At 50.1% G+C, this 25,771-nt stretch overlaps 9 protein-coding genes and 1 pseudogene across 10 annotated transcripts, besides 1 other annotated feature; 7 read left to right on the top strand and 3 right to left on the bottom strand.

The window, feature by feature from the left end:
* Nucleotides 1-341: 341 nt before the first annotated feature.
* On the top strand, nt 342-1,062 carry NCS54_01407200 (Hypothetical protein; the record flags this gene model as incomplete). Its single annotated transcript, XM_053159234.1, has 4 exons — nt 342-401; nt 473-520; nt 891-954; nt 1,022-1,062. The coding sequence occupies 4 exons, from the start codon at nt 342-344 to the stop codon at nt 1,060-1,062; spliced, it is 213 nt and encodes a 70-aa protein (XP_053015209.1).
* Nucleotides 1,063-3,175: 2,113 nt separating this feature from the next.
* Nucleotides 3,176-4,895, top strand: NCS54_01407100 (Hypothetical protein; the record flags this gene model as incomplete). The annotated part of the gene is made up of 4 exons (XM_053159233.1): nt 3,176-3,299; nt 3,349-3,606; nt 3,657-4,461; nt 4,508-4,895. 4 exons carry the CDS (start codon nt 3,176-3,178, stop codon nt 4,893-4,895), a joined length of 1,575 nt encoding a protein of 524 aa, XP_053015208.1.
* A 452-nt stretch (nt 4,896-5,347) lies between these two features.
* NCS54_01407000 lies at nt 5,348-6,337 on the top strand (annotated as a pseudogene). Its single transcript has 3 exons — nt 5,348-5,611; nt 5,668-6,135; nt 6,185-6,337.
* Nucleotides 5,348-6,337: a sequence feature.
* A 2,427-nt stretch (nt 6,338-8,764) lies between these two features.
* On the top strand, nt 8,765-9,903 carry NCS54_01406900 (Aldo-ket-red domain-containing protein; the record flags this gene model as incomplete). The annotated part of the gene is made up of 3 exons (XM_053159232.1): nt 8,765-8,815; nt 8,873-9,499; nt 9,556-9,903. The coding sequence occupies 3 exons, from the start codon at nt 8,765-8,767 to the stop codon at nt 9,901-9,903; spliced, it is 1,026 nt and encodes a 341-aa protein (XP_053015207.1).
* A 374-nt stretch (nt 9,904-10,277) lies between these two features.
* NCS54_01406800 (Hypothetical protein) lies at nt 10,278-11,262 on the top strand (the record flags this gene model as incomplete). Its single annotated transcript, XM_053159231.1, has 3 exons — nt 10,278-10,596; nt 10,672-10,976; nt 11,044-11,262. The coding sequence occupies 3 exons, from the start codon at nt 10,278-10,280 to the stop codon at nt 11,260-11,262; spliced, it is 843 nt and encodes a 280-aa protein (XP_053015206.1).
* Nucleotides 11,263-11,521: 259 nt separating this feature from the next.
* NCS54_01406700 (Hypothetical protein) lies at nt 11,522-13,743 on the bottom strand (the record flags this gene model as incomplete). The annotated part of the gene is made up of 9 exons (XM_053159230.1): nt 11,522-11,843; nt 11,893-12,017; nt 12,073-12,553; nt 12,607-12,716; nt 12,766-13,123; nt 13,172-13,265; nt 13,323-13,419; nt 13,479-13,568; nt 13,630-13,743. 9 exons carry the CDS (start codon nt 13,741-13,743, stop codon nt 11,522-11,524), a joined length of 1,791 nt encoding a protein of 596 aa, XP_053015205.1.
* Nucleotides 13,744-15,981: 2,238 nt separating this feature from the next.
* On the top strand, nt 15,982-18,122 carry NCS54_01406600 (Hypothetical protein; the record flags this gene model as incomplete). Its single annotated transcript, XM_053159229.1, has 3 exons — nt 15,982-16,847; nt 16,894-17,388; nt 17,443-18,122. The coding sequence occupies 3 exons, from the start codon at nt 15,982-15,984 to the stop codon at nt 17,528-17,530; spliced, it is 1,449 nt and encodes a 482-aa protein (XP_053015204.1). The 3' UTR covers nt 17,531-18,122.
* A 754-nt stretch (nt 18,123-18,876) lies between these two features.
* On the bottom strand, nt 18,877-21,254 carry NCS54_01406500 (Zn(2)-C6 fungal-type domain-containing protein; the record flags this gene model as incomplete). Its single annotated transcript, XM_053159228.1, has 7 exons — nt 18,877-19,285; nt 19,382-19,620; nt 19,672-20,094; nt 20,132-20,421; nt 20,469-20,911; nt 21,147-21,170; nt 21,226-21,254. The coding sequence occupies 7 exons, from the start codon at nt 21,252-21,254 to the stop codon at nt 18,877-18,879; spliced, it is 1,857 nt and encodes a 618-aa protein (XP_053015203.1).
* Nucleotides 21,255-21,595: 341 nt separating this feature from the next.
* NCS54_01406400 (Hypothetical protein) lies at nt 21,596-23,079 on the top strand (the record flags this gene model as incomplete). Its single annotated transcript, XM_053159227.1, has 8 exons — nt 21,596-21,636; nt 21,683-21,864; nt 21,916-22,028; nt 22,077-22,193; nt 22,247-22,319; nt 22,382-22,485; nt 22,605-22,882; nt 22,932-23,079. The coding sequence occupies 8 exons, from the start codon at nt 21,596-21,598 to the stop codon at nt 23,077-23,079; spliced, it is 1,056 nt and encodes a 351-aa protein (XP_053015202.1).
* A 317-nt stretch (nt 23,080-23,396) lies between these two features.
* On the bottom strand, nt 23,397-25,085 carry NCS54_01406300 (CFEM domain-containing protein; the record flags this gene model as incomplete). Its single annotated transcript, XM_053159226.1, has 7 exons — nt 23,397-23,731; nt 23,794-23,861; nt 23,932-24,320; nt 24,373-24,440; nt 24,491-24,527; nt 24,593-24,735; nt 25,019-25,085. The coding sequence occupies 7 exons, from the start codon at nt 25,083-25,085 to the stop codon at nt 23,397-23,399; spliced, it is 1,107 nt and encodes a 368-aa protein (XP_053015201.1).
* Nucleotides 25,086-25,771: the final 686 nt, after the last annotated feature.

Here is a 25,771-nt window from a genome sequence, read left to right as displayed (position 1 = left end):
CTCAGTTGTGCATATTTGTACTCCAAACTGGCTGCCAATGGGCCCGGCTGACGTGATATCAGTGCATGAGATCTAAAGCGGGGTGGTTTTCAATTGCCCAGACAAGGACTGATCGTCTCTGCGTAATGCACGAGGTTGGCAGACTTGGTCTACGAAAGGTGACACCCTGAGGCGGCACAGCTTCCCAATTAGTACACATGTCGCGACTGGTGATACAACAAGCACCATCACTGACGCACAGCGAGGCAAGGGGGAAAAGAACCGCCGTGGCTATGGCATTTCACCTCCCTGGTACGCTTTTGGGCGTGTCGCCTAGACAATCTGCTCCCAGCCCCTTCAAGATGCCAGCCTTCAACTATGGACAAGCTGGTGCCAAACAAGATTTTCAGTCATCACAACGAGTAAGATTCCAGTGGCCTCTCTAAAGATTGATCTCTTCGGGAAAGTGTGTTTAACCAGAGAATACCATTAGACAATGCATGAACGTAGTAGTTCAAGCAGTGTCTACTCGCAGAAAGGAGTGGGTGGATTCTTGGACCTGGGAGGCAGTGAAGTGCCATTTGGGGAGGGAGGCTCAAAATCGCGACAAGGACCATTGATTGGGGAAAGGAAAGATACCTCGGACCACATACAAGTTAATATGTGGTCGATGTCCGTCCCCCTACCCTGAGAAGAAATTGTTAAAGAGATACTTACGATTGAGTGGAGATACTTGGATAATTGGGGTATTCCCTACCTAATCAACAATGCTGCCGCTCAATATGAACACAGATTCTCGATTATCCCGAGAGGCACTCGCGGTATACCTTAAGTCCTAGTAAGAACAGAACGTATTCAGGATGAGTATTGACCTGCCCAGCTTGCTATGCACTCGACGCACGGTTTGCCAGGGACCTCCAGACTGGATCATTGCCGAACACAGCTACCCCGCCGCGGTTTCGCGCAGTCCCAAGCGTACGTCAGCATCGTAACATCACTCCTTCTTCTCCAAGATTCATCTTCTCACTCATTTCTTCGCAAGATGTCACATCGATCGTCTTCATCAGAGCTTCAACCCGGTGAGACTGGTAGCCGACTCCTTCTTGCACCAGCCGAGATCCGGCACATCATTTATGAACACCTGTTGCCACATGGAATCCACGTCTTCAGGCATGGAGCAAGGCTACGGTGTTCCGCTTGTGTCGGAGCCTCAAGCGACGATGAAGACGGCTCCGAAAGACAGGCGACAGGTGACCCAATGTCTGACACTGTATGGGTGCGTCGCTTAGAGTCCTCCTGGGGTCCTCACTGGCTGTGCGAAGAACGGGCTTTGAGCATGGACAAAGCTCAGAGGCCAGGCTCTCGTCTAGACTTGGCCATCGCTTTCACTTGCAAGCAACTGTGAGTCAATGACAACTGATATCCAAAGGTCTGCAATAACAAAAATATGGCTGCTTCTAGTTACCTCGAAGTTCTTCAACTTAATATCCACAACCGGGTTCTTCATGTTACCAACCTAGATGTCCTCATGCAGATGCTACAGAAGCCAGGGGGCTTTTTCAATATAACTTCTCAGTTGCCGAGTCCTTTGACATCCTCAATTCTCTGCTTTAGGGAACTCCATCTCACACTGCAGCTTCCACCAGTGTTTTTAGCAAAACTTGAAGATATCATTGAGACTAATACCGCTTCTGAAAGATCTCCGGGTCTGAACGAGTCCATCGATGTTTGGGGAACACAAGCAGCTGCATGGCTGCATTTAGCACCACTTTTCTCTCCACCTATAGAGCTACGAAGGCTTCATATCTGGCTAGATCACCAGAGTAACATGTTCTGGTCCATCGTCGACGAGCGCACGATCATGTCGATGTTAGAGCCGTTGACAACAAGGACCGACATGGATATATCCGTCAGTCTTCCCAAGATTCAGCATGGTCTAGAGTCACATCGACACTTGCTAGAACAAGAGGAGGTGGCGAATTTCGGAATCAATCGAAGGGAAATGCAACGCTACTACGTTGACCAAAATCTGGATGGGCATGATGAGCCTGTTGTCGGTTGTCAAGAGATAGTGACAACTGTGGATGATGATGTTGCGGGGTTGGTAGAGTTGGAGCGGCTTTGCTACAAGGGACAAGAGGAATTAGCAATGGAGTTGAGTGGTTTATATATTCACCAGGGCTATGTCTAGCTAGACACAGGCACAATTTTTCTCGCATTCTTTTGACATATTTAACTCGTTCATGCTGCGTAACTAGTGATCAGTATAACTTACCACTGGACTATTCCTACATATGACGAAGGAGGAACCAGATATGCGTTAGTATGGAAGAGAGTCGTCTACATCTAGCCAGTGCGCAGCCTGCAAATCGAGAATAGATGCGTGTGTCATCTTCTACCTAAGCCAGGTATCACTAATTAGCACATAACGCCTATTCCATTATTATCAGAGCAATATCCTAATGACGACATCTATTTCACTCTGCAGGTCCAACGTGTAATACACTTTAGCCTCCACATTCAGGCAATAGGAACCCTGGGTCATTGCGTTGGCAAAGGTCCGGATACTCAGCTTATTGCTTTTTATCTTGAGTCAACATTCTGAGGCGAAGTCCCGACGCATATGTCTTGGGGCCATTTCTATTTGACACCTTGATGCTTGTGTCGAGGTCTCTAAGTCCGACACCTCAGCAAACTGCCTGCGTAGTACTTTCTGACCACCCCTCTCTCTTATCCCTACAGCTACCATATTCTCACTCTCGGCCTGTTTATTGGATTTTATGTTACCACATTATTCCAATGGGTGCACGAAACATGGTCCAGCAGCTCACAGCACACGAGCGATAGGCGGGAGTATGGCAGTCTACTGTAGTGACAATCGACACTTGAAACGTTCCGATGTCGAAGAAAATGGCGATTGGATCGGAGACATAAGCGGAGAGATTATAAATGCGGTCTACGTGCTAGTCCTGGAAATTGAGTTCAAACCATGGAATCGGAGGCGAGTAAACTGCCTTCACCATACCAGGTAGTAAGCTGACTGTGCCATACCACGCCCGAATAAGCGACGATCATCCTAACTTACACACTATGGTAACCGTAGCAGCATGTTTACGAACGTGTTAGCAACATAAATAAGAGAAAGCAATATCCTGCCATTTCGTGAAGCCTTGCAATCATTCCTGCAAAGACCAACATGTCAGCCTCATACGGACAGTTAGTTCTCATTTCCATCGTGGGTGTAATCTCCATCTACGCCTTTCGTGTCGCCTCTACCAGGCGGCGAGCGAAAGGCGCGAAAGCCCCTCCAGGACCCAAAGGTGAGCGTTCAAGTTCCATACCTTGAAACTTACTAACGATCATCTCAAGGGTGGCCGGTTGTCGGCAACGCCCCTGAGCTCGCCAGCTCGGATGGAAACCTCATTCCTATCTTCAACAGATGGGCCAAGATCTATGGAGACATCGTTCAGTTCAGCATTTTGGGCGAGAAACAGATTGTGTTGTCTAGTGACAAGATTGCACACGAGCTTTTTGTGAAACGAGGCCCCAAGTACTCTGACAGAGGCACACCTCATGCGATGGCGTACATCACCAGAGACCTCAACCCAGCATTGATGCCCAAGAACGGTACCTTCAACTCTATCTTTCTGACCTTGTCACTGCTAATACCCCATCAGAGGCTTGGAGGCGAGAGCGAAAACTGATTCATAGCGCAATCTCCATCACTTCCAACGAAAAGTACTTGGAGCTGATCGAAGAGGAGGCCAAGCTTACCATGCATGATCTTGTTGATGACCCCAGTGACTTCGATAACCACATGAAGCGCTATGCCTTTGGTGTCCTTACCAGATCCATGTTGGGCTTCCGTGTGTCTTCAGCAGACGACCCGTTCATCACCGAGACTGATTCCTTCATCGACGAAGCAATGAAGTGTTTCCGTCCAGATGAGTACCCTGGAAACGTCTTTCCGTTTCTGCGCTACCTGCCAACCTGGTTGGTCCCATCACTTGGCAATATGGAGCGGATCAAGAACAAGGCGTACGACGAGATCTTCAAACTTCAGAAAAAGATCGAGCTTTCCGTCAAGAAGGGCACAGCAAGCCCCAGCACTTATCGGCATTTCTTTGAAAACAGAGATGAGTATGTGATCAGTAATGAGGAAGCTGGGTACGCATTCGACAGTATGATTGGCGGCGGAACCAGGTCACCATACAACGCATTGTTGACTTTTCTGTACCTCATGATGGAGTTCCCCGAGTGGCAGGAAAAGCTGCAGATGCATGTTGACAAGGTCGTCGGACCTGATCGACTCCCATGTTTTGCAGATATCCCCAATCTTCCGATGGCTAGGGCAGTCGTCAAAGAGGGCATTCGGTATCGCTCGATAATGGCAGAGCTTGGTATCCCTCACCGACTTGAGGAAGATGACATCTACGACGGCTACTTCTTCCCAAAAGACACCGTGTTTCATGCGAATTATGCGTGAGTTCATCCTCTTGCCCATAAAGACCCCAGCTAACCACACAAGCGCCATTCTCATGGACAAGGATACATACCCAGACCAACAACCATTTAACCCAGCCCGTTGGCTTGAACCTTCGTATCCAACATACAAGGAGCCACTTACTATGCACCCCAACTGTCAAAACTTCACTCCTTTCGGCTACGGTCGTCGAGCATGCCCTGGATACGACTTTGCAGAGCGCACGTTGGTCATCTTGGTGGCCCAGATTGCATGGGCTTGCGAAGTCAAGAAGCCAATCGATCCGAAAACCAACAAGCCTGTTGTTATCGACATGAAGTACGAGCCAACACCGAACCCACGGCCTTTGCCCTTTCCGTGCGATATCAGACCCAGAAGTGTGGATAGGTCGAAGCTGGTGAAGCTGGAGGCTGCGAGATGCGAAGTTGCGTGAAATTTATTTGCCTGGATCGGGACAATGAGAGTAATAAAACGCCTATATCATTTACTTCTCTTAGCTATCCATTAATAATACGAAAGGAGTTTTAGGTTTTTTGTATCTTTCGGTCACAGCTGGCCTTTCTCGAGTAGAATGTTGCACCAGTTGAGTAATTATAAGATCAGGCCGCTGAAGGATTTGGAAGATGACCGGGATCGCCCCCGTAACAAATCCTACTTCGGTTGCCGACATTGACATCCTTTGATATCAACTCACCTACCCCGCATCTGTCGCTGATGGCTTCCTTTTCTGGTTATCTTTGCCGTAGATACGGATATGGTATCGGCATTTAAAGCCGGTGATAAGACGGTCTCGTCTTCTGCAAGCCATCCTAATCAAACCTCGCGTGGTGACGAGACTGTCCGTGTTTATTTCAAGACTGTTGTGTTTCATCAACGTAACTCGCCATGATTCAGAGGATTTCTCGAGAAGCCGGGCTGGATGCGTTTATCCGAGCCATAGAACAGGACGGTTGTGTGATGATCAAGGACTTTGCAGATTCAGAATCCCTAAATGAGGCACAGAGAGAGGTCCAACCCTATCTTGACGCCTCCAAGGCCGTAGCCGGAAGTACCGTTGGCGCCTTGAATGGCGGCACCGCGATATGCACACGTCTGATCAGGAGGAGTCGTACAGTCAGAGAGAAGTTCTTTTCGGACTCCTTGTATCAAGTATGTGTTCGTCCGAAGATTAGCTCTTGAATCCGCATCCCGGCTGACCAGGGCAGGATATTGCGGAGCATTTCATCGGCCTCGAGACTACGTGTTGGTATGGAAGTGAGCCGTCGGTCACCAAGTCCCATCCGTTGCTCTCCATCTCCATCACAATGGACTCGCAGCCGGGAACAAGTGCACAAAAATTGCACCGAGACGATAAAAATCACCACGCAAGACATGAAAAAGCCGAAAAGTACTCCAAGGGGCGAGACATGCTATTGGGTCTGTTTGTCCCCGCGTGCGACACCATCAAAGCCAACGGAGCGACTCGTGTGGTTCCAGGCTCTCACCTTTGGGGAGATGACAAACCCGATTTCGGACCAAACGGTGATATTGGTGTTGTCGATGCTGAGCTCAAACGTGGAGAAGCTTTTGTCATGCTAGGAAGTCTCTATCATGGCACGGGAGAGTACTCCCTGCCAACTGGTAGCAGGACTGTACACATCATGTTCATGTGCAGCGGCGTGCATCGTCAGGAGGTGAGAAACAGAAATCGATGCACGGTATGGCTTCGCTGACATTTTCCAGGAAATCCCTTTTCTCAGCTACCCGATCGAGGAAGTCAAGACCTACTCACAACTTGTTCGTGACCGACTGGGTTGGAAACAATCTGAGCCAAACCTAGGATGGGTTGATCTCAAATCTCCTGAGTACCTGCTGAAAGAAACGCAGAAATCAACAGTCAGGCAATTACAAATAGATAGTTATACAAAGCAAATATAACCCATCGTGTTAATGCTTACCTGCATCTCTGCCGCAAAGGAACTCGGCGTCATTTGTTGATGTGGTGTTGAGGCGCTAGCTCTGCAAAAAGGGGATGTAGATGATCTAAAAGTACATGGCACGCTAACGCAAACTTGGAACTTGCTGTTCCGTTGAGGCGGTCCCGGTTCGCATCCTCGTTTCTACCAGGTCTCCTCCAAGGACGATTCCATCAGGCAAAAAGACAACCCATGTCAAATCTGAGTGGACGGCAAAAAATGTGGTTCCGCCCGGGATCGAACCGGGGACCTTTTCGGTGTTAACGAGATGCCATAACCAACTAGACCACGGAACCCGTGCTTGATGAGTGATGGGCTGCTGTGGACTGATCATGTCCTCAGAGTACGGAAGGCAGATGGGAGTGAAGGCGTCTCTCCACTTTCATGGAGAGAGAATGCGTTGCGTGAATGGCTCTGGGAGTACGTCCTCCCTCCTCCCATGACAATGCCTCTCTCCTGACTCCTTTTCTGACTGCTGCTTGATCGTCATCGCACTCGCTTGCTTTCATCATTCACCCCTCAAAGTGGGGTGAACTCAAACTTGGTTGAGCTCGGGGATGACTGCTCACGAGCATCCATCTGTGCACGACGGGGCCAATAATTCCGGTGGGAAATCTGAGGGCGACTTCCCACCGCAACGCCAGCATTCTCATTCATCGGATGAACGCCTAACATTGGGCAAACAGGAGGTAAAACAGGGGGCTGGGGGATTGTGGCTTGCGACTCCCTGTTCAGCTGCTCTACTGCCCCGTCTTGTTTGCGTGGCTTGGTTTCTGTTAGGCGAGGAGAGGTCGGCGTAGGGCAGCACAGTGCGGAACTGTCTTGGGCGGTTCTCGCGGATCTCGGGGTACATCTGGGATTTCTCACCTTGGGTGTTTATCCACGCTCCAGGTTAGCAGCGTTCAACAATGAAAGCATGTGTACTCCGTATCACGGCTCCATATCCATTGCTATTGATTCACGGGTAAGCAATCACTTATCTCGACTTCAGTATTGTTGAGTTAGATAGTAGTGATCTGTCATGAAGGTTTGAGATCCGGAGGGGAGCCAACCGTGGATTTCTTGCGAAGGATGTTCGATCTTCGCTTCAGCTGGGAGATCTCCATATCTGCCCTCATCCAACACGACACTTGTAACAACCTCACCCATTTGGGAGAATAATAATCATGATCTAAAACTCGGGTGAGAATTTTCTCCCTTTTCTATAGTGCCAAAGACGAGCAGCGTCAAGTACCGTTTTGCTATGAAACAAGGGAGTCTGCTATCACACTTCTGGATATAGTCCAGTTCTGCGGGAACACTGGTACATACGACCATACCCACCGGAGAACTCGGGATCCCGTCCGCTCTCCCATAGATAAGCCGGTGAGGGGCGGATTAGTAGTTGGGTCGGTGACGACCAGCGAATCCCCGCTGTTGTATGTTTTTGCCTTTTACTTCTGTAGAAGAAGAAGGCTGTTGTCTTTTTTTTCTTGGCGTTGGTTGATCCTTTTCGACTGCCATCCCCAGCCGTTGCCGCTGTTTTTGTTTTGTGGCCGAGGCCGGGACACCGTTTTTGCTGTCTTTCTCGTCACTCATGATTGGGCAAGCTCATGTAATCACCGCGCCCATTCACTGGTACGCCCACTGGTGAGGGACTTTCACTGAAAATAGTCTTTCACGCCGCGTCTTCTCTTGCCATTCTCTCTTGGATATTACATAACTGGGACCCAGTACTTATTAGCTACTGTATCGGTCTACTACGTAGTAGGGCAAGCAAAAGTGATCGATCTTGAGGATGTGAAGTGTTCCACCGACGGCGAACTAATCTAATTACGGTTAGTGTGGCTGCTGGGATAAGATGTTGTCTGGTTTGCGCGTAATCCCATTGCTTCTCGGAGCCTTCACGCAGCTAAGAGCGTCTGAGACTACGTAAAGGACTCAGGACAATGGCTCAAGGACGGGTAAAGAACTTGTGTGATTACTCAATTACACCGACATTTGGCAAAAGGACCGGTCAAATCGGTTTCTTCTTACAAATACAATCTGATTGAATCCGTGGCGTAGAATGTTGGGGTGAGACTCAATGGCGCTGGACTGGGGGACCCAAATAATTGCCTAAAAGAGTAGGCGCATTTCTTGGCATCCAAAGATGATTGCGAGCACCATAGTCCGAGATACAGTCTTGGGAGACTGTTGTCTGGCATGAGTATGACACAATCGAAGCATAAAAGGCTCTCTAAATCCTCGTAATTTTTCGAACCCAAGCACACTGAAAATACGCATCATCCTCTTGAAATCTCTTCCTTTCAACGTTCTTTGGCAATTATCCACAGTTCCCATTTCTTTGCCCATCATCTCAAGCACAATGGCTTCTACCAGAGAATCGACCATCAAGCTGATACTTGGGACAGCGAACGTAAGTGGTGGTAGGAAAAGTGGTATGCTCAGATGACATCCCTAACGAACCTCACAGGTCGGTGACACATCGATTGACCCCATGGCTCGTTTTAACAGTCCTGATGAGGTCAATGGGTTTATCAACGCTTTCGCTGCTCGTGGCTATCGTCAGCTTGATAACGCACGTGCCTACTCCCCTCATGCCCCAGGCAGTTCTGAACCCAGGTTGGGGGCGGTTGCTGCGGGCGACAGATTCGTCATCGACACCAAAGTCAACTCGCTTCAGCCTGGCACTCACTCTAAGGCAAACATTCTGAAGGAGATCGACGAGTCCTTGGAGGCATTGAAGATCAAACAGATCAACATTGAGTACCTGCATATGCCAGACCGGGCCACCAAGTTCGAGGAGCCTTGCGAAGCTATGGATCAAGCACACAGGGAAGGGAAGATCAAGCAATGGGGTCTATCCAATTACAAGGCCGAGGAAGTCCAGACCATCCTCAAAATTTGCGAGGAACGCGGCTTTGTCAAGCCGACCGTTTACCAAGGCCAGTACAACCTCATTGTGAGGGGTGGTGAGAAGGAACTGTTTCCTATCTTGCGAAAGAATGGCATCGCCTTCTATGCCTACAGCCCTGCAGCCGCTGGATTCTTTGCTGGTAACCACAAGAAGGTCAAGGCGGGTGGGCGATACGATAAATCGGTGTGTTATCCCAATCAAGGTGCTTTTCGGAACTAACATTCCCGGGTTTTCTGCAGCTGATTCTGGGTGGCATTTATTCTCAATTCTACTTGAGGCCATCAATCATGGCTGCCACGGAAAAGGCACTTGAGGTCGCATCTGGCCATGGAATTAGTGGCCATGCTGCCGCTCTTCGGTGGACGGCGTATCACAGCCAGCTGAACAAGGCCCTCGGGGACGCCATCATCATCGGAGCTTCGAGCCCGGAGCAGCTTGAGTCAAACATTGACATGATTGAGCAGGGCGCGCTGCCTGATGACGTGGTTGCGGCTTTGGAAGCCGTGTACGAGGAAATTGGCGACCAGGTCTCGTATCATCTCTTTGCTTGCGCGAAGACTACCAACGCGTACTCGCCCCACTGCTAAGGCACTATCTAAGCGCCTCACAGATCTAGCAGAAGGCTGATATTGTCATATTGCAGCCAGAGTGAGCTAAGTGAGCCACTAACCGTAATTGGTTTAGATCCTTGCAAAGTACGCGTTGGTAGTCTTCGCGCAAGCAAAGAGATATGTAAGCCAGGGATGGTGGACTGCGAGAGTGAACTAGGCCGTATGTAGTAGGAGCAAGTCTTGGCAACTTTGCCGAGAAAGTCTTAGTCACTTTTCTGTCTGAAAGCGCTGACAAATGGCGGGTTGACGAGGACCCAGCACTCAGTGTGCTCATCTCGGCAGATATGTAAATCGACTGGTTTGAGGTAGTGATTAAACATTCACTGTTCATGACCTAATTCTCTGAAACGATGGAATTTATTAACGTTCGACCCCCAGTACAACCCTCTTCGTCTGCGGGCTCAAGCCGACAAATCCACTCTCATGCCGCGCGTACCGCCCATGCACGAGCCAGAAGGCTACGGATGGCCAACTATATGCGCGAAAAGAACAACACAAAAGCGTCACAGGAGATAGCAGCGGTTTCTACTAAGGATAAGCAATCTTCAGCTAGCCTAGATGAAACAAGACCGTTGGTTCCGAGAGTCATCCCTGGCGCCTTCGAACACGAACCCCTGGCAAGTTTTATTCGATCGCTTGATTCCAAAGAGGTTTTCATGTTTGACTACTGTGAGCGACCCTTCTTTGTGTTACCATTGCTAAGTTTTGTCTGTAAACGTAACTCCAAGCTAACATTGCCTCAAGATGTAAACGTCGTCGTTCCCTATCTGGATCTTCACTGTCCCGTGATGAAACACCTTGGTGGAGACTACCACTACAGGAAACAAAATTGGATACTCTTTGCCTCAACCGAAGTCGAACTTCTCAAGGGCTTCCTTCTCGCGGCATGCCGTCATTTATACATAGTCCAATCGGAGAAGGAGTTTGGGCCGCTTGCGATCCAATACAAGCTAAACTACGTCCGGAGCCTCCGGGAGACGATTTCGGCAACAGGACCAGCCTCAGGTCGCATGGCGGTGACAAAGGCATTGGTTCTGAGTATTGATGAGGTAAGGTCCATGTTTAGAATTCAAGCAACGCGTACAAGTAGAACCGTGGACTGATTTGGCTATGAAGATTATGCTCGGCGATCTTTCAATGGCCATGAAGCACGTCCTAGGAGCTGCTGAGATTGTGCAGGTAGGAGGAGGACCTCAGGTTCTTGAGTTGAGTGGGATTGTCCAATATATTCTTGGCCGCTGTCTTCAGGGTCATCGACTCGAGGATTGGGATCCATTGATGGACTGCGACTCCGCGTTCATGAAGCCAGAAACGGCTTGGAGTGTCGTTCGTTAAGACATAATCAGCGACCAATATGGGGCATTTAATCAATACTTCACGCTAAAGTGATGCCAACCAGTTCACCTGGTAGATTGGAGCTGGTGAATGAGAGGACAAATCCTTTTAGCCCGTGGAAGTGGGCGGGCAGGCTGCCAGAACAAACGGCCCATGTCTTCGCCCCCAGGGTTACTAGTCTCAAACAATATGGTTAGATAGGTAAACAGAGGCGTGTCGAAAACAAAATTTTAGAAGACAATCCCGAATCTAGTTCTGTTCATCGTCGTGAAAAGGATGATAGCGTCCTCATCGGCATCGTTACAGCCACATCTGTCCCTTCGTCCTTTCGCTCTGTGGACGCCACTCTGAACATTTCGCAATCGGAGCCGTTGTTGTCAAACCTCCGCGTGCTCGACTCGTTATCCTCCTTGCTAACGCAGCCTCCGTTGCGTAGAGCTCGAACAAACCAGGGTTTTCTTCCCGGCGCCTTCCAAGTCCAGTACTCTTTGAGATCGTACTCACGCGGCTCTATTCTTCCGCCAGATAACCGTACAGTTAACCCGACCAATCCATTGATGGCGGCGTAGAGAAACATGCCCCTTAACATGCTGTTAGTCGAGTGCCTGGAAACAATTGGTGTCAACTTACGCAATGAGGCCATAGGCGACACTGTATGAGAATGGTACAAAAGCGATCACGACGAATGAAGGAAGGGTATCGCCGATGTACCGCCAATTAATCTGAGTCATTTGTCGAGCCATCATGCAACCGACCTGTAGATTCTGTTAGAATGTGCGCAGAGGGTGAAAGTCTCCTCAAGCCACTCACAAGAATCAGAGTTGGACCAGTCGCCCACGGTGGGATAGACGCAAAGATTGGGACGAAAAAGACAGAGACGAAGAAACAGAGACCAGTCACCATAGACGTAAGTCCAGTAAGCCCTCCTTCAGCGATGCCGGCACCGCTTTCGATAAAGGCGGTGACTGGAGAGCAGCCGAAAAGCGCGCTGATGGAGATACAGATGGCATCGCAGCAATATGCGATAGTCGAGCGAGGGAAATCACCATCCTCGGCGTCAACAACGCCGCAGAATTTAACCATAGAGTACAACGTCGCGGTGGCATCGATGATATCCACGTAGAGAAAGGTGAATAGTGCGAGCGCGAACTGAGACCCATGGGCTGCGACATCCCACTCGAGAACATTCAGTGTGTGTCGTATGGGTTGGAAAGAAACGACCTTTTTGAACAGGTCAAAACGCGACTCTCCTTCTGCGGTATGTGGGAAGTAGGTAATGCTCGTCCCGCGTCTAATGGCTTGTCAGTAATGCGCTTTGGATCCGGGAGAATAGGACATCCTCACGGCCAAGAAACGATAGAGACCAGAGCAATGCCAATGATAAAGGCGTATTTAACGCGGAAAGCCATGAGATAGGCCGTCAAAATACCTCCTGCGAAGATGCCTGTCCAAAGCTGTGTTGTTGTCAGTAACTCGCACGTATTTGGAAACTTCAGCAAGTACCTTGGGACTTGACATGAGTCCGCCATCACACATTTGAGTCTGAGGGTCGATCATCTCAATGGGGCAGCCTGCGATAGCCAAAGGCGTAGCCTTGTAGCCTCCGGTGATGGCACCGATGCCTGCTGAGTAGGATAATCCGATCTCAGTGAGAAATAGACCGATGCCCACTCCTGTTGCTGTCTTGATGGTGGCTGGGATGAGTTTGACGAGCCATTGTCGCATGCCCGTCATGGCTAGGAAGACGAAGATGAGACCTTCAGTAAAAACGGCTGTCAACGCCACGCCGTACGGAATATGGCCAGATCCATTGTAACCGACGACTTGAAACGCGAAGTAGGCATTCATGCCCATACCAGGTCTGTTTCCCTTTAGTGTCCGGTTTTACTTGTCGCATCAAGAGACTCACGCCAGGGCAACCGGGAGGTTGGTGCAGAGACCAAAGAGGAAACTGGAGAGTGCTGCAATCGCAGCTGTTGCAGTAATGAGATCCCTTCTGACCTCTTGATGGAGTTTAGCCATTTTGAAATGCATGATGGACTCTTAAAATGTGTTCTCACCTTCCTTGCACGCCATGTAGCTGACGCTATTATCGCAGTCCACCCGATTCTCCTCATCGCATGGGCAAGTGCCGCCAGTTTGTGAAAGAACGGTGGCCTGTATACCAATTGATTAGTGCCTGGGCAAGAAATTGCATAATCGGTCGGATATCGTACATTGACGGCAATGATGTATGCCATCGTTGCGAAAGTGGTTGCTCCTGCGCGGATCTCATTGTACAGCGATGAGCCAGGGATCTCCTTGGGCTAGAGAAGCTGTCAGCAAAACAGAGCAATGAATATGGCAGAAAGGGGCCAAATAACGTACATGGCCACTGCCTTCCAGCCTGAAAAAACGGCCAAAGCCTGAAGATGAGACACGGCTATTGAATCCGTCGAGTGCCATTGACAGGCCATGGAACTTGGACTTGACGCTGTCCATGATGACCAGGAGCGCACATCAACACCAGACGTCAGCGGTGGCTCTGGGTTTCACGGCGTTTTACTTGGCAAGATGAGCTGCCTAAAGCACAAAGACGGCAGCGTGCCTTTGTGCTAAGGGGAGGCTTGCAAGTTAAGAACAGAGCGGTTGGGATAGCCAACAGGGATGGACCTCAGTCGTGAAGGAACCCGTCCGCGGGTCGAGTTAGCCGATCGGCCGTTCCAGGTCTGAACCTTAAGCCACGGCCCTGCAGAGGCGCTAAGTTGATCTCTCCCCGTCAACGGAGAAGCACCAATAGATCGCCTGAGACGGGCCGCACTGGGGTCAAAGCAGCGGGATGCGACACGCGACTCGAGCCCCGTGCACGAGAAGGGCCCGGGTAGAATCGCTGTCAGGTCCGATTGACTTGAGCTTTTGGCGGGCTTCTTGCCAGCTGAATCACCTCCAGCTAGCCCCTGGCACTAAATAGCTGGGCAGCTGGGGCTGTCAAAAGCAAGACGATTGCCACTAGCTCAGCCACCTGTCAGGTACGTGACGTGGATATGACACTTCCCCAACAAGAGACTGTACCCTGCATTGGGGAAGGCCTTGTCGGTCTGCCTCGTGCTGTGTTTGCCTTCAAGTGGCGATAGGCTCGCTGAGTGTCGTAAAGGTTGTCTGTCTGAGCACATATGAAAGCCACCTCCCGCACGAGCAGCATCTCACACATTATTGTCTGACTTCTGCCGCCTGGTTCTGGCCTCCCTGTCCCTTGATAGGAGGAGGTCGAGATGCCGAGAAGAAAAGCCTTCAATTTCTCACCCTCGTAATGCACTTTCGGCGGCTCCGACTGTTGGTCCTGACGTGCTGTGCTTGAGGCTTGCTGACAACTCAAGAAGAAAGCAGGCTCGGCAGCTGGGAGCGAATGGGATCATTTGTTTGCTTTTCTTGTTACCGACGCAAGCGCTAACAGAGTTTCGCAAGCTAAGACAACTCAACCTGCAGGCCACGCGTTTTGCTTCTCCGCCTCGTGGGTTTGGCGACCCGGTTGTATGGAACAGCATGTTGTGATGCATCAAGGGGCTGAAAGGATAAGACAGCCTGAATAACCCCTTCCGCGAGTGGCCCAGACGCCTTCAATTTAGCTGAGACCAATCGAGATCTCAGCCTGTCAAGGGTGTTAAAATCGATCAATCTTCATGTGGGCAAGGGAGAGTGTTCCGATGATCCCCGCAAACGGTCTAGAACCAGCCACGGCATTTGAGGCCATCCCATCAGCTACCGAGCAGGACGCCACAGTTCCGCGTTGAAATGTTCCGCGGCCGTGGCATCGGACAATGGTTTTCACCTTTCTTTTTCCGTTCCTTGGAACTGGCCACGTCGTACGTAGCTTTGCTTCTGGACGAACTGCGTGCATGGTTGTGGGCAGAGGAGCTTCTTGGTTGCCAACTCTGAGGGCGCACGTCCTCTTGTTTGCCAAACCATGGCGTTTGCCTTGGTGACTGTACTAAGCAACAATCGCCGCCAGTGATTGCCACATCGTGGGTGCCCATCTCAGGAACCGTAAACGGCCGTGCAGAGGGAGTTCATGCAGCTGCTATCAAGCCCTCAACGTTACCGAGATGGCCTTCCTCTATTTAGGAGCGAGTATCCGAGGACAAGCACACAAAAACCATGGGCAAGGGCCGTGTCCCCCACGTGAGCAACCAACCGGCTGGTGATGGCGTCGATAGCATCAAGCCTCACAAGTGCCGTGGCTGCATCCAGACCCATGCATGGTGTGATGCCGGCGAGCGGGGATGTCTTGTCAGGGGCCTGTTGCAAATCTGATCTCTGTGACAAGGGCATCGGCTCACGGGAAGGAAAAGAGCTAGGCCAGCTGGATGGACCCAGGAGCCCGGCGGGAGCAAGATCCGGCGGTGGTGCTTTGACGTCCCCTTGATATATGGCATGGCGCTCAACTCCATGGAATTGCCAATGTTGGTGCCGGGTTCCCGCCCTTCTGCCACTCTTCCCCTGCCTGTTCGTTCTCGACGGCATGGACGCACCACCTTGACGATTAGGTTCAGCCTTACATTCGCCAGCCTGCCAGAGTCAATAGCCATGCCTTTTGGTCGCCGCGCCCTCATGTAGGGGGCAGTCAAATAAAAGGATAGGGCATTGTTTGCCCAGGGCCCCTACACACCCAAACCTTCCGGCCCTCTTCTCCGCTCTGCCTCACGTCATCCTCGATCGATCACACAGTTGCACTCTGTTCAGATGACACGGTCCCCCTCTCCACAACCAACTCCCGATTCACCAGGCCCTCCCCCGAAAGGCCGCACATTGCCCAGATTTCTCAGACCAGCAACAAGTTTTGCCTACTTGCGTCGTCTTCGTCGGTCTCACAAAATGTGGGACGTCGTTTGGACAGACCCCAAGAGGGAGTCCAGAAAGGAACATCGCGAAAGGAAGGCCAGACAGCCGCGCAGCGACAAGAGTTCCACCAAGGCGAGATCACTCTTCAGTCGAGGCTCGACATCATCTAGCGACGGTCCTTCATTTATTGGGTATCCCGGACGCAAGACCATCAGCAGAGACTTTGCAACTCTGTCACCTACGCCATCCTCCATCCACACTACCACCTCGACCAACAACTATGATATTGAGGCTGACAGAGCCTCAAACTTCACCCTCAATAATTACGAAACAACATCCGACACAGTATCTCACAGCTTCGAGTCCACCACCGATCACACTCTTGTTCACGATCAGATCCTGGAATGCTCCTCAGGTTCGTCGAATCTGTCAAAGCGAGACGCAGGTATCTACGACTTTGACCTGACTCGACTTACTGACCGCCAGGCTCCTCCAGAGCTTTACAACACCAACTCCAGAGGGGATGACGACCAGTATCCTCTGCCTCCTTCCCCTCCATGGGACACCCAAGCTATCGAGCGGGTGGCATTAGAACCATGCCATATCGTCCAGACCTTTAGTGAGGGCTCCTACATAGCCAGGAGCACTGAAGTCACAACCTCACTACGCACGCCCTCGGACCCTCAATTTGGTCTGAGCTCCGAGGTGACCATCACCGCTAACACAGAGAGCAAGTCTCTCAGTCGCCCACGGTCCTCGGGTGGCCAGTATGTACACCAAGTGCCATTGTTGATCTCATCTCACCATAAATAGGACTTTGTCCTTGCGGGCGCTCAAGAGCAAGTCCCCAAGCGCACCTCTACCACCTCTGCCCAGCACACCAAGACGAGTGCCATCATACAATGCCTTGTTGAGGAGTGAGCCAACTGATGGCTGGAAGCCGCCAGATACATGGGCCTGTACCCCCACAACGGAGACATTCTCGTCAACCATGGAAGATCCCGTTGAAGAGCCAAGCTCACCAGAGTCAACTTTTCCGATGGAGCAGAATGCCATGCAGCGTGAAGTAACACGCTTGGCGTCTGAGTCCAACAGCATCCGCCTTCTCCGCCTCAAGGGAGTATGGGGCACATTGAGCAGCCCCAACTCGTGGAAAGACTTGGAGGTGGAGAAGACTCAATGGATGCTCTCTGCGTTATACAACATGGACCAGCCGGCAGATCAAGAGGAGGATAGACCAGACACTGCTCAGGATACGAACTCAGATAAACCAAAGAAGGTTCTTGCACTTTACGAGACACCAGGTAAGTCTCTCCTGGCCAGATTCTTGTCATGGAACCGTTCACTGACATCAACTCGTAGCTGCGACTTCATATTTAGCAGCTGTGCACCACAACAAGCAGGTTTACCACCTGTCACCAGCGCCACTCTCTCATACTCTCTTTCCTAATATTCATCCGGTCCTTGTGCCGGTGAGGTCATCATCAGCCTTTCCTATGGCGCCATCGTCATTTGAGGCAGTCTATTCGTTACGTCTTCCTTTGTCAACACCATCCCAGGAGATTCCTGGTGTCCTTAAAAACATCCACCGATGCCTCAAGCCCAACGGTGCTTTGCATCTCGTGCTGGTCGACCCGCTCCCGCTTACAAGCACACTGGGGCCATTGTTACGCGCGTGGATCGAGCACAACTTGTTATTAAACTTAGAAAAAAACTTTCGCTGCATGAACCCGAGCAGATTGCTTCCAATCTGGTTGGAGAATGCATCATTGCATATTGAAGGTAGAATTACGAGCACACAGTTCTCCGCTGTGCCGCTCGATGAGCAACAGCTCACACCGGCTGAAAACAGCCATCCGTCGGAAGACACCATCAAGCAAGAGCTTCGAAACATAGTTGGTAGAATGCTCTGGATGGAGGTCTGGGGAGAGTATATCACTGTTGATACATGGTGGTGGGAGGATCCTGAGATTATAGAAGAGTGTGTCAGGTTACAGACTACATGGGAGTGGCGCCTGATCACGGCTTGCAAGGATGGATGAGGGCTGGGTATAGGTTTCTCAGTGCATAGGATGGGGAATGAATGAGTCATGAACAGATATCAGATATAATCACCTTTACTTTACTAGATTTAATACACTTTCCGTGCGGATTTCATTTCTCAAGAACACACCGTCTACCTTTGGCACACGTGACCCTCATCTCAAGGCTTCATGCCGTGAACGCCACAGCAAGTGACTTGATTATGAGTCGGCTCCGAGGCACTCCAGAGCTTGGGTACGTTTGAGGAGGGCCTAGAAGGTGCAGCCCATCTATGGCGGCAATATCCGAGTATTGACATAGACTTTGCTCTCACCCCTTGGGACTTGACATTTACTTCGTCAACGACATACCCTCGGATATAAGTCTTGCTCTTAACCCACCTCATTGATTTAAACACTCTAAAGATCGACTTGGCTGATAAAATCTGTAATCATGTGTTAATGACCCGTGGAAATCTCAAGTTGGTCATTTTGAAGTTATTACAACCGGATATTTCGTTCTTCAGGGTAAGTCGGTAGCCCCTTAATGCTGGGCTGACGGTGGAGTACGCGCTGGAGAGAAGCAATCATAATACGAATGAGACACAGTGACAAAGCGCCCGGTGTTCATTATGAAAACGATATCAAAATGAGTTGCATACAGCTGTGTTGTAGAGAAGACACAAGGGAGCAATACTGTGAAGGAGAGCAATAGCTCATGACCATGCCAGGTCCAGGATTGACCAACCAGCAAGAACCATCTCAAACGGAGTACCTACTCAAACATGAAATCCTCATCCAATAAACTCATCAGTTGCTGATTGTCATGGTACCAGCCACCAAGGTCCAACATGTAATCCCCATAATAATCGGGCCCTTGCATCACCATCCCCGTTTCCGTCATGATACCCATGGGCTCAGTTGATGCTAGAGTAGCGAGCATGTTAGGATCAAGAGCATCGCCAAGTTGAGATGAGAGCGTGTTGGAGCTGATATATAGACGACCAGCTTTGCAAAGGAGCTCGTATAGCCGATGCGGGTGTGTGGGTGGCTCAGTATCAGCAGCCTCGAGTTTCAACGAGGCAGAAAATCGTTCTAGGCGAGCGAAGTCGTCCATATCAAGTTTCTCAATAGCATGTGTAAATAGGATGCTAAAAGGAACGAAGGGAGTGTTTAGCAGCGCCCTAAAGAATAGTTAGTATTTCATGGTAATGACCTTGCCCTCAAGATACAAGCAAACTTGCAGCCCACAAGGATATCCAACTTGCCAATTGACATACTTCCGGACAAGCAACAGGTCTTTACAGCGTCGCATACCTTCCATGCATCTCTCATGCATATCCAAGGTGCTGCGAGCAACCGCGATGCAATTGTCAGGAATATCAGGATGCTGCCCCGGAGGAATTGCCTTGAGGATCAAGGCGAGAAGTGAGGACTGGCAGACGAAGTCACATTGAAGATAGATGACTCTCATCGGATCCGCTTCTGAGTCACCAGTTTCGGCCTTAATCGTCGCCTCCTGAAGAATAAGTCAGCAAGGCCCAAGCAGATACAGGCTTTAGATTCATACAGATAGTTCGACGCGGGTCTCGTAGATTGTTGCTCGCATCTCCTGGGAAAGCCTTTGACAAGTTTGGTAACGGTCGTCAGCACTCGCGGAGAGACTAGCTGGACTATATAGCCGATCATAGACCTGTCTCTGGACTCGTGAAACTTTGATAAAGCGCGGCTCGTTCGGATTGACAGGTGTTACGATATCACTATCCCGAATGCCCGAAGACCGCCCAAGCCTGAGAGACAGCCCACTTTCGTAACCAAAGACGGCCCAGAACAGTTGTTTCTGGGCATCTTGGGCTGCACCCGTGCCCCTTCTTGAGTTGCTGAGGCGGTGGTACCCTAGAGTCTGGCAGAGACTCAGGGCATTCGAGAGTAAAGTCCAAGCCCTTGAAGCTTTGGAGTCTTCAACCGAATATAAAGCCGTTGAGATATTTAGCTTGTGCATTTTGTCCTCTGCGTTTCTGAAGACTTACTCCTAGTGTTAGTGCAGCAATCATTTCCATTGAGGCGTGTAGGATCAGAGGGAGACGCGATATCGCGTTGCCGAGATTTGATCGGCATAGAGTACAATACTCTCGCGAGGTAGCATCCCCACGTATCACAGCATGCTCTGCAAAGAGGTATGATAGGAAACTATTGGCGATAATGAACTCTGCTTCGGTGTAATCGTCGACTGCAAAGTATACTTTGCGACAGATCTCTTTAAACATGTCAAAAGGAAGAACTTTACAGATCCAAGAAAGTCTGTGAGAGTTTTGATGCTCTGAATCGTTAGCAGAAACCAAGTTGTTTACTCACAGGGAAACATACCCTTGGCCCATCGTAGTATGCCTACAACAGACTCTGATGGGGGCATTGAAGTGCTGGCTTGTTGGTCTGCAGCTGCAGAGGCATCTGGATGTGAGTTTCGAGTAATGCTGGGGTTCTCTAGGGTATCGAGTAGATTTCTTAGAGACGAGATTACCTGGCTTGACTCGGAGTCTGGCCCTGGCCCATCGTGGTTCATTCCAGATCTGTCCTCGACAACGGCTCTCACAAAGTCAATGACATGGGAGGAATGATCCCATTGAGCAATTGTGGCTGGAGCAGCTGTTGTGATATTCACAGATATGGGCTTATCACGGGTATTTGAAGTCGCCTGCTGGAGAGGCTGTGGGACCTGGGACGCTGTTTGTTGTCCTGGTAGGTTGAGCTCTCGGAGAAGAAGCTTGATGTCGCCAATATCCCGAGCAATGTTGTCAATTTTGCGCTCGCTACAAATGGTTGCTAGATCAGCCAGTGATACGGGGCTTTGGTCACTATTACTCACTATTGAGTCGAGATTAATACCCTTTGCTTGCTAGTAGCCGGTCTCGAGGTGACTGCACTATGAGTACACTCGACACGGGCAGATAAACAATTCGAACAAGGAGAGCCTCTATCACAGCCGACCTAGAGACAACGTATTAGTTAATGCCCACCGTGTAGGCCTAGGTCATGGTCGGTCACCTTTCGTGCACGGCATTGGTCACACTAACACGCAAATGTCAGCATCCTGGCAGTAACAAGTACCACCACGAGGACGTACCGAGCGACGAGTGATTGCCGGGCGAACATTGGGCTTTCCGTCGGCAGGATTCCCGCGGGTTTCCATCTTTGTCACAAGTTTGTTAGGAAAACAGTGTCCCCATCCACCCTGCGCGTAAGATTGAGGGTTGTTTTGGTGAGATTACAAATTCACCGCAAACACGCGGGTTTCCGAAAGGATTGAGTGCGGACCCACATCGATTGAAGCAGCCAATCAGCTTTCCGAGGCGATTCACCCTCCCCTTCACGGCTCGAGTAGATATTGAGTATAAGTAGGACTGTTCCTCTCCTCTACGAGAAGGGAGTAAAGAAAACAAACATCTTACACCTATTTCATACTCTAGTTACTTTCTCATACTCATATCAACATCATGGTCCAGAACGTTCTTATCACAGGCGCTGCCGGTTACATGTAAACATCCCTGTGCTCCTTCCGCACCATCACTGACATCCTCCAGTGGCGGCTCTGTTCTAGCAGATCTCCTCCTCCACTCCAATGATTCTTTCAAGGACGCAAAGTTCTTTGCTGCCGTTCGGGCACAGGACCAAGTCGAAAGTGTATCGAAGCTCGGGATTGATGCTGTCAATGTTAACCTCAACGACAAGGCAGCAGTCGAAGAAGCCGTGCTTCGTAACGAGAGTATGTGCCGCCCCAGAATATCTAAGAGGAGGATACTGACGGGATTTTGAGTCAATATTGTAGTCCACACTGCGGGTTCCATGTACCCTGCCATGACCACGAACCTCATCGCCGCTCTTGGCCAACGCCAGCGAGACAGTGGAAACAAGACTTACTTGATTCATGTGAGTTAGTAACGCCTAATATTGAAAATCTCACTAAACTTGGCATAGTCATCTGTGGCAACTATGTTCACGGAGGAGGGTGGATGGCCGTCCGGAGAAGTCAGGGATACCGACCCTCTCCTCAGCAAAGAGAGAGAGATTGGCACCGAAAACCCGGTTAGAGAGGTAAGTATCGGGATTGGTTTTTGAAACTGGAAGGATGCCTAATTAAAGTACAGACAAACATCCTTCTTGCAGACGAGGGCAAGGCACAGAATGTGACGACTTTGAATGTTGTCGTCCCTGTGGTCTGTAAGTGTCGACGGACTGCAAAAAGTTAAACATCGAACGAAGATGGTCTAATTATTTAACAGATGGCAGAGGCACTGGCGAGTGTCGAAAGCTGTCTGTCAACATCCCCGCTTTCGTCAGAACTAGCATCAAGCTGAAGACTGTTTACAAATTCGACGTCGATGGCGTAGGTTTCACCATTTCCATTCGCTTGTTCTTTTTTTTTTTTTTTTTTTTTCCCTCGGCGATCACTCGACGGGACCCTTTCTCTTATTGCGGACTCAATTTCTCACTGACACAACACAGAGCCCAGCTGCAGTTCATATATCTGATTTGACCTCACTCTATCTCCTCCTCCTGGAGAAGATCTTGAGACAAGAGCCGGTTCCAAGCGGTGAAAATGGTTACTACTTTGCCCTGGCTCATAGATCTCCTTGGTGGAAGGTGATGAATGGCCTCGCTAAGGGTCTCTACTCCCGCAGGCTTGTGACCGAACCAGAGGTGCAGGTATGGCCGAGTTATGACGAGGCCGCCGATACCATGGGATTCCCGCGCCTGTATATGCGAGCTATTGGCACTTCCAGGTGAGATGCTCCCCAGATGTGATACAATTACCAAACTAACTGCTGGAAGTGGGCACCTTATCCCCGAGAATGCACTGAAACTTGGGTGGAAGCCAAAGTGGGATGAGAGGCGATTCCTGGATAGTCTGGATGATGAGATCGAAGCTGTGCAGCAGCTCGATACAGTCAAGATGTCTCTTTTTGACTCACTGAAGTGATCGCTGGACCTTGCAGGACTGGGGAAAATACCCAATCTCGTGTTTCTGATGTCTTTGGTTTCAAGCTAGACAGATCATATTCTGCCTCCTCTCGCCTCGAAAGGAAGAATTGGGGTTTTTTTCTTCGGCAAGAAAGCTGTATGCAAAAATCGAGACATGATATAGACCTAGGTACTCAATAAGGATCTGATGATCAATTTGCTTGTATGATGTCGACGCCTAGGGTCAAACTCGACAGATGGTAAATGGAAGCATCGTGTGTCTATAATATTCGTATCTATCATTTAGCTAAGTCTATTATCACCCCAAGACCAGTTTTAGCTATCGGATAAGTAGTATGATCGTGGTGGGTAGACCAGATCCTCATCGGATGCCGTTCTTTGTTCCTGCGTGACATCTACGTCAACGCTTTTCGTAATCTTCCCCGAACTATCTAGACTTCTCAGGTGATGCGAGGATACCTGACGCTCAGAGTCCTGGTTTGAGCCCTCATGTCTATAGTAATCTCCAGATGGATAACTCCTCTTGCGAGTCGTGCCAAAGAACCTGGGGGCGAGTTTGGAGAGAACCGATCGTAAAGCGGGTAAGCAGGCGCAGATGATGAACATATCACATTCGAGGACACTCCAGTAAATGGCCGGCGAATTGTCATCTATGTCATGTTTGTGAGAAACGGCTTGCCAAGTGCGCAACGATGGAAGAAGGGTTGCTTACAAGTGGGATTGGATGTCTTAGCAAACTGGATGAGGGATTGTAGACGCAGGATGCTGACAACGGTGATGCTATACACAGGTTAGACTCAGACTCTTATTTCGTTCTGGAGCCGGCAAGGCATAGCGCAAGATGACTCACACAAAGCCAAGGGCAAACATCAGAAGGACCTGAGCCTTCTTCTTCCAGCTCATCTGCAACTTGACGACACTAGGGAGAGGTAATGAAAGAATAGCGACGTCGATTGCGATTTCGATGGCGGCACGGATCCAAGAGAAGAGGTTGATTTCGATGCATTTGCCAGTCATCTCACCAGCCCAACCAGACCAGAAGAAGGGGATTGGGGTACACTGAAAGATCATTGTACAGGTGTTTGCGATCCCGAAGCACGCTACGATGGCGGTCAAAGTCCAAGACGATCGTCTCACGAAGAGGGAAGCCTCTCGGAAGACGCGGATGTAAAATGCCAAAAGGGACATTTGTACTAACATCTCGGCAAACATGTAGAAGATTTCGGCAACGTAAAGCAGCTGTATACTGCGATTAGCTCCGGCTCTGACTTGTCTCGCGTTGAAATCGTACCTTGAGTGTCATATCGATGTCGGGGAACGGGATCGTCCCAAAATCCTTTCCCATCCCAAGATGAGCCACTATTTGTTTGTTAGCCTGAAGTTAGGGCGGCGATAGGGAGTTGGCTTACTGGGATAGCAGATAAAATTGAGTACCGAGGCAGATATCTATCTAATAGTTCAGTATGTGGTTCAATACGGTAGCATGAAACGCGCTTGTGGACCAGACTCACCACTGCGAGGACAATCAAGTAGTTATCCCAGTCCAAGTCGACCTTGGTAATCCAGAGACGCCCGAATACACGAATCAGGACTAAAAGAATGGCGAAGGAGCCGAAGGATGCCGGAATGCCAATGATCGTGGCGGATTGATCCCCTGGAAGTACGCCACAAGCTGCTAGTGTTGCGTTTGTTGATGCTGATACTCGATCAGCCTGGCTGAGAATAAGGGCTTAGGGAGGTGCTACATACTCAAGATCTCCTTAATGGTACAACTTTGGGCCTGGCAGGCCCGGACCGCCCCAGGAATGTTTGATCACCGCAAAGGCGTGGAATATCTGAAGGCGAACAGGATGTGTTGGAAATGCTCGTCTGGAAGCACTGGACCTAGGGCGGAGCGTCAGTTTGTGGAAATGATGCTAGCGCCATCAAGCACTAACCTGCGTATACGTACTGTACAGTTTGGAGGGTAGCCAGATCAGTTTGAGCTGCTGCCCTGCCTAGCATGGCAGCAGCGAGACAAAGAATCAGGGAGAATCTCATGACGGCCTCATTCGTCACCAGGTCAAAGGATTTTAAAAGAGTCGTGAACTTCTAAGCCAGAGGATCAGACTTCTCAGCTGCGGCTCGAAGAGGTATGCAGGACTCATTGATATAACCATGCAGGTCCGATCGAGATCCCGATCAGCCGTGGGGGCGCCGTTACCGGCTTTATGGACCACGGCACAGTATAATGAACTTGTGGCCTGCAACCCAGGACCTTGAAAGAGGTGGGGATGAAACGATCGGTGGAGTGAGGCGTGATTTCACGACGACTGGTCCAGATGGCTCACCAAAATGCGACCTTGTTGACTCCAAAGGGCTGGGTTTATGGAGTACATACCAACATTGGAGAACGGTCACAAGAAGTGTTTGATCTCCGATTCATCTATCCACCTGACCCGTTTCAAGAACCAACTCCAACGAGTGTCATAGTATCGAGGAGGTTGGGATTCGTATCTGTGCCGTAGGCGGCCTCTGTCCTCAGCTCCTCTGACCACAGAGGCATTGTGAATTTTCATCTTGTGAGCAGCAATAGCTACACGTTTTTGTAAGAGCCTAACGGGCCGTACCGACTAGGACAGGGTTTCGAAGATGCCTTTGACCCGTCTCGAGAAAAGAGACAACATGCCGCGCACCCCGCTCGGTTGGTG

This window comes from Fusarium falciforme, chromosome 12 (genome assembly GCF_026873545.1).
Source record: "Fusarium falciforme chromosome 12, complete sequence".
Classification (NCBI taxonomy): domain Eukaryota; kingdom Fungi; phylum Ascomycota; class Sordariomycetes; order Hypocreales; family Nectriaceae; genus Fusarium; species Fusarium falciforme.
This window is presented reverse-complemented; position numbering and strand designations above follow the sequence as displayed.